Genomic DNA, 7,131 nt, shown 5'->3' with positions numbered 1-7,131 from the left:
TGGTTCAGATGAACTTTTCCCCCTTTGGTCTGTCGTGGAAACCCATCACGTTCTCACGGAACCCTTGGCTTCCATGGGACACAGCCAGAAAAGCCCTGATCTAGTGCTCGGAAAATCATCCCATCCTCCGAATCGTCACTGCATTTTCCTAGGGCATTTGCAATGCCTTTAAATCCACCAGAGTTTCTCCACGTGAGTGTCTGTTCTGTGTGTGTAACAGGAAACCAACTTCTAACTGCATATGGTTTTAGCTCTAAAGGTCTCAGACATAGTAGAGAATATTCCGAAACATGTCAAAGAAGCTCAACAGACCTATGCTGCAGATAAAAAGAAGTATCGTAAGTATCTTTGTTTTGAAAGAGAATACTATATCTTATTTTGTTATCATTCTACCCCAGCATAGTAAAGAAGGAGACCATGGATACTTGTGTCTCCTGTATTAAACTATAACTATAGTTTAACTATAAGTTAATTTTTTTCTTAGTATGCTTCAACTGGAGGGAAAAAAAACCCTCCCTCCCTTCTTCTGATCCTGGAGTGAAATGTTTTCTCCTCCTCCTCCTCCTCCTCCTCCTCCTCCTCCTCCTCCTCCAAGATTTACTGTTTTTGATTAATTAAGGCAACCCGATCTGGGCTGGACAGCCACTAGGGGGCAGAAAGAGGTGCAGAAAACCCTTGCTGCCCTCTAGTGGGTGCTTGGAACATTACACCCTTATTCTTTGACTGGGCTCACATACTCATTTTTGTAAGGGCCAGTCTCTTGCTTGGCTGACTAGACTGCAAGTGATGCTGTGGAGTGACCAGGATTCCTCTACTTCTGTTGAATTAAATGATAAACAAGGAATGCACTGACCTGCTTCCTTAGGACAGCAGGAAAAATTGGAATGTTTAAAATTCTCCTCCTGGCCGTGAAGTCTGGCTTTGTGATCCCCCAAAGATGAGAACATGCAGAAAGGAAGACTGCATGGTTCTTTATGGAAAGTCAGGAACTCTGCCTTTGGTAAATTAGTGTTAGGGTCAGCTACATCTGTACCTTTTCATAAGCTGTACAAGTTAAAGAAGTTATGACTGCACTGTGAACTGCTTAGAGTCTACAGTGATTGAGTTGGTAAGAAGTTTCATGGATAAATAAAGGTGACAAATGTTCAGATTTTTGTGACAGAATTCACCCGCTGCCACCTTCATCCTAATTAATTACTTCTGATCAGAGTTCTGGGCTGAAACATGAGCTTTTGATGCCCCGGCAGATTGTACTGCAGAGCTATGACCTTCAAGCAGGGTTCAAAAACTAGGCAAGGATGTAAAATGAACCCTGAGGGAGGACTTGGCTGATGGCCCATCTAGTGGCTAATCAGATACCTTCAGGAAGGTCACAAATATGGGCCGGAGGTCATCTGCCTCTTCTGCTCTTGCTTCCCAGGAGCTGCCACTGAAGGTCTGCTGGCAGCGATACAGGAGAGAGACCACAGCCATCAAGAGTAGCAGCTCTTGGATTAGGCTCCAACAAGTGGTTCAGGGTCAAATGAAGCCCCCTGGATCTTGCAAATTGTCCCCTTTCCCACAGCCAAGGAAGGGATGAGGATAAAGAAGATATAGGCAGGTTGGGCCTCCAGTTCCTTGCTCTCTTGGTTAGAAGACCATCCATCAAGATGAGACTCTGCTCTGCCTTACTAGTGATCAGGCCATAATTGAAGATTATGCGTGGTAGGATCCATTCGCGGGGTGGATTAAATTTCTTGGGCTTGTATTGAACTAGAAATAAGAGAGTTTGGATTTTTGAGGGGATTGAGACCCAACTGGCTTATGTTTTGATGCACTGGTACTCCACAGCTGTAATTAGGAACAAAAAGCAAAATCACTCAGTGTGGAGTCTGCTACATTTTTCTCTTTGCATTAATTCCTCTTAGAATCTCTGTACAATAAAGGAGTGAGATCTGGTGGTGACTGGCAGATTTTTGGCTGGAATCTCTACTATGTTTCAAAAGCGAATGAAAGAAAAACCTGGCATGATGCTGAGAACTTCTGCATGTCCAGAGATTCCCATCTGACCTCCATCCTAAATGAGGAAGAACAGGTTTTGTATTTTTTCTTCTTCTTTTCCTCCTCAGATTTGAGGGGTTTTACACACCACTCCATCTTTGCTAAATGCTTGCATCTTCCTGTCCTTCTCCGTTTGACTGTTGTTGTTTTTAATTTCCATACAGAAATATTTGGTAATCTTTTGCCAATGTGGTTGCCTCTGCTCCTTTCTTTTTTAAAAAGTAATTTTATGAAATTTTTAGTAAACATAGTAAAAATGAATACAAAGTAAACTAGAAGGAAAAAGAAAAAAGTTCAGAAGGTGCAGAAAAAAGAAAAAGAAAAGAATAAGAAAAAAATAGTAGAAGAAAACAAAATGAAAAAAAGAAAGACAATAATAAAATGGCTTCCAATCTTCATCACACCAAGCATAAGCTAATACAGTAATTTTTCACCCTCTTTTAAAATTACAATTTTTTTTTAAAAACCCTCTTCTTCCCATACCCTAACTTTTATCTATGCGTAATCCACAAATTGTCATCTTTTCAGTCCTGGTTCAGCAAAAAGTCCATTAGGAGTTACCCGATATATCAAACAAATAGTTTACCCCAGTCAGATAGTCCAACTTTACATTCCTTCTTCTTGCTCTGCACAATCTTGACCTTTAAATCCTTCCTATGGCATCGCAGGATCTGATCTTTCATCAGTCTTTGGCGTTCAGAAGGAGTCTTCAAAGCTTTCACCGGCCTCCTTTGTAAATCCCATAAAGAGTTATCGTCCAGGATTTCTTGTCATGGCTGTTCCACGTCCAGATCCTTTTCTTGATTGGTCTTTTGTGTTCCCATTTTGGTAATCTCATTTTTGTCATCTTCCATGCCTTCAAATTCTGACATGTTTGTGTCAGGTAAGAGTCGTTTTTTAAAAACGTTCTCACCATCTTCTAAAAGTTTAGCCATTGAAATCTGTTTCTCTTCTGAGATATTAGTTTTTATTTCAGTCCATGTTTCAAAAAACTCTTTAAGATAAGAAAAAGTTATAGGCGGCTTAGCCGTTTTAACTCTTTCCTGCCTGGTCCTTTAGTTCCCTCTAGTGTCCACTTGTAATCTTCGTCAAGCTTCAACTTCTAATATGGGTTTAGTTCCATTTCAGTTGTTTCCCATGGGTATATTATTTCATTATATACTTGTTTTTCAAATCTTACAGCAAAAATAACCAATGTTCCAAATCTCTCTGGTCTCCCAATCCATTTAAAACTTTCTTAAATCAAAATCTTTTTTTTTCTTTTTGCCAATTGTATATTATTTTAAATTCTTAAGTTTCTGTTTAAAATTTCTTAAATGCAAAGAAGGTAAATCTCACCAGGTGTCAAATTATGCTCGCTGTTTTGAAGCTCTAATATCCATAAAGCAGTTAAATTGAACATTTCTGAATGTGATTAGAAAGTGAGTTTGGCTGGCTCAGTGTCCTTATGAAAGGCTCTGCCGCTGCTGAGAGCAAAGACACCGTCTCCCTCGGCTCCTGGTGCTCAAACCCACGTGAGACTGCTGTTTCATGGTCTTCTTATGAGGAGCTGCCATTCAGAGTGCTTGTGGGCAATCTCCCGATCTCTCCCTTCTCCAGAGAGATTCCAAAGGACCAGTCTACTTGCTGGTATAATTGAGCCTCAATTAGAAGGTCAGAGGTGACAGGCAAATATGGCTCCCTCTGAGATACACTGTTTGATTCCTACTCCCCTGTCCCTACACCATCCACCCAGAAGTGTCCTAAACCTGTTCTTGGCATGTTTCCATTAAATAGGGATGGGGGAGAATGGGGGAGGCCCCTGTGTCCTACCTTCAAAACTGAGAGGCAAGTGTGACTTGTGTAACCACAACATAGAACTGATTTTTCTTCATGTAGAATGGGGTTCTTTGGCAACAACGGTGAACTGTTCATTTTTAATTTTAGGCACTGAGACTGCACAAACCTAGCCATGAATCTCTTGAGTGTGGCATCCACCTTGTGAAGCTGTCCCACCTTTCCTTTTCCTTTTTGTGTTTTTGCAGAAGTACATCTCTTCGCAGCTCGAGTCTGCTTGGATTGGCCTAACAGATGAAAATGAGGAAGGCCACTGGGAGTGGTCAGATGGTTCCAGATTAGCAGTTCAGTAAGTCTGCAAAGATGTACTCTAGGAGATGATAATTTGAAAAATCTACCCCTAAAGCTTTACTTAAAACTCTTAGCTTTTCAGAAACTATTGTCAAATCTGTAGGCCCTAGGCAGGTCAAATTGCCATGGGTCCTACAGAACATGGTTAACACTAAACATAGAGTTTATACATGCTTCCTGCTTTCATATGATGCACTGTTCCCAGACAAATCAACAACATTATGGCTTCATAGAATGCATAAGTCTGGCAACTGTATCATATGGCTGTCCCGTGCAGTTGGTCCTCTTCTGCCTTGCATGTGAGTCCTCCAAATTGTGGCTAAAGAAGCACACGTTGGCTTGAACTTGCATCTCCAGGGATCCTGCCAATCTTCCTTGACTTTTCTTTCCCTGGGAAATTGAGTGACAGGGGCAGAAGTGGGGAGAAGAATGCGGAACTGCCCCAGACGTCCTCCTTTCCTCCTTCTCTCCGCCTCCACTCCAAGCTGTCTTTCCTTTAGACAACTCTGTGCTCCTTTGGCTGTGTGTAGAAATCCAGTCCTCCCTCTCTGTCTTCTCAGATACTGGGCCGATGCCAATCCAGATGGATCCACCGATGATGAAGAAGGAGACAAAGACTGCACTTTCATAGAACCTTCAGCGAGTGAATTGAACTGGAATGATGCCAGTTGCCAAGATCTTAGAAGATGGATTTGTAAGGAGAGTTTAGAGTATGAAGAAACATAAAGTTAATCATTCCTATTACCTGGAACAATGTTAAAGTTGACAAAAAATGAGGAGGAGGAGGAAGGCTTTTCAGAACCAAACCTTATCGGAATTCTATAGCAGTCACAGAATAAACAGACACGTCCAGCTATAAGGGTCTGCAGTATGATACCTATAGAGGCAATCCGCAGGTCCACACCCACACATACTATAGCTTTTTTTTTTTTTTTTGAGGTGGTGCATGTTTTGAAAATGATGCAGAAAGAATCCTTAGGCTTCAGCTGAGCACAGCAATCCACCTTCTTTCAGGATTCCTTGAGCCTGGAAAAAAAAAAAGGATCAGGTGTCCACAGGGTATGGTAAAACAAAGTCACGTTGGTGGCCCAGTGGTGCAACTGAAGCTCTGCCTGGTTTTTACGCTCATCAGGTGTGAGGGTTTGTGCCATGGGCCGGGCCAAACACAGCCAGGATGCTGCTAGAGCACAATGCACCTCATTAGCTGTAGCTTCCCTGGCTGAGTTGTCAAGGTGGTTTTGTGGATGGAGATGGACAAAATGGTGATTTGATGTTAATTTGATTTTAAACCCTCCCCCTTTGGCAGCCTGAAGTTTGCAGGCTGATGTTTTCTAAGGTTCAGGAATCCTTACTTTCCAAAGTGGACCCAGCAAAAGGGAGTTCAGTGGGAACTGGGCTGGGCAGGAAATGATCAGCTCAGGATCCATGCAATGTTACTCACAGCAGGGGAAGAAATAAATCGTCTGTTTGGGTGGCCAGTCTGGAGAGTTTTCAGGACTGGGGATCAGGAACAAAACCAGGCATGAAGGCATCAGATGTTCTCCCTAAGCTCCCCTGATTTTATAGACCTGCAACAATTTCAACTGTGTTGTGATTTCAACTGTGTTGTGATATGGTAATTTCCCAGGTGGAATCTTATCCTGCCGCTCAGAAAATCTCTGTTTAGCTATAAATTAATTACATCCAAAAGTGATTAAGAAATGAGGCTCGGCTGAACTTTGTGTCCATATAGGCTACATTATGGTGGTGAGTTTAGATGGAATCCCTCAATTCCTAGCCGCTCACTGCAAAACCCTCAGTTCCTGCAGTTTACTCAGAAGAAGCAGCTGTCTGGAGTGCAAGTGGCAATCTCACGATCTATCTTTTGTCTGGAGAGACTTTGCTGGCCAGAATTTACCCTCTGGCCGCCGTTCTTCACCACTAGGTCATCCCCACTCCTTTGGAGACTTCTAGTTTGCCATGATCCTCACTGGAAACCAGGCCTTAAAAGGTTTTTTTTAAACATCAACTCTTTAAGGAGATCATGGAGGAAACCTATCTATGTGGTTGCTAGGAGTAAAAAACAACTTGATGGCACATCAATCTTTAAACGGAACATACATGGGGAAGTTATAATAGATGGACCAGGCTGGGACTTTTAGAATCATTTTCATTTTCATCATTTCATTTTCTCACAAATGAAGACCCTACCAAAGAAAGGATAAAAAGTGATACTCTTGAAAAAGGTATCTCATGAAATGACAAGGCAACCCAAGGCTATGCTGAACAGGTGCTTTCTGCATGCCCAGAAGCAGTGTTTATAAAATCATGATTTTATAATCCTGGCTCAAAATACATTCTTGGGGTTGCACAAATAAATCAGCTGCTCTTAGAAGGGAGAAATGTAAGGTTCCAGCAAGAAATGAGCTTTATTTGTGGATGGTTAAATAAACTTTGGTAAATGTCCTCTGGTGTGTGATGCCCATATTAGAGAACCAGTCAGAGAGGGGAAATTGACACTCCAGTGAAAACAGTCTTTCAAGCAGAATTGCTCCACTTCTTTAAGAAAAGACTGCCTACCTTCTATAGCTAGCTTTCCAGCAGTTTGGTCCCAAAGTTTGGTAATGGGGGCCTGGAGAACCTTTTGCAGGGTCATGTGAAGGAATTTGCTCAGCATCTGTCAGATAAAATTGCTTGGATTTGTTCACAGCTGGATGCTGGCTTTGCTGCAGGTTGGGGGGAGACGCCTGGGGTGGAGTCTTGCACAGTCATCTGGGAATGGTTTGAACCTGTTGGACCTGAGGAAGTGGACAGGGTCCTTAGGACTGTGAGCTTGACCACCTGCTCCTCAGATGCATGCCCCTCCTGGCTTATGAAAGCAGCCTGGGGCTGTTGTGTGGGTGGTTTCTAGTGGTGGTGAATTCTTCTTTGAGTGAGGGGGTTGTTCCTTTACCCTTTAAAGAGGACTTGGTTTGTCTCCTTCTC

General features: G+C 42.4%; 1 protein-coding gene across 1 annotated transcript; it reads left to right on the top strand.

Moving 5' to 3' along the window:
- Positions 1 to 33: 33 nt before the first annotated feature.
- On the top strand, positions 34 to 5,097 carry LOC148214065 (C-type lectin domain family 4 member F-like). The gene is made up of 4 exons (XM_088128746.1): positions 34 to 338; positions 1,908 to 2,074; positions 4,065 to 4,165; positions 4,728 to 5,097. The coding sequence occupies exons 1-4, from the start codon at positions 242 to 244 to the stop codon at positions 4,891 to 4,893; spliced, it is 531 nt and encodes a 176-aa protein (XP_087984872.1). The 5' UTR covers positions 34 to 241; the 3' UTR covers positions 4,894 to 5,097.
- The last annotated feature ends 2,034 nt before the right edge of the window (positions 5,098 to 7,131 follow it).

The sequence above is a fragment of the Python bivittatus genome, unplaced genomic scaffold (assembly GCF_059951505.1).
Source record: "Python bivittatus isolate LINGU-HERP-01145 unplaced genomic scaffold, Pbiv_v1 ctg000740_np1212, whole genome shotgun sequence".
NCBI lineage: Eukaryota > Metazoa > Chordata > Lepidosauria > Squamata > Pythonidae > Python > Python bivittatus.
Note: the sequence above shows the minus strand (reverse complement) of the source record. Positions and strands in the feature narration are given on the sequence as shown.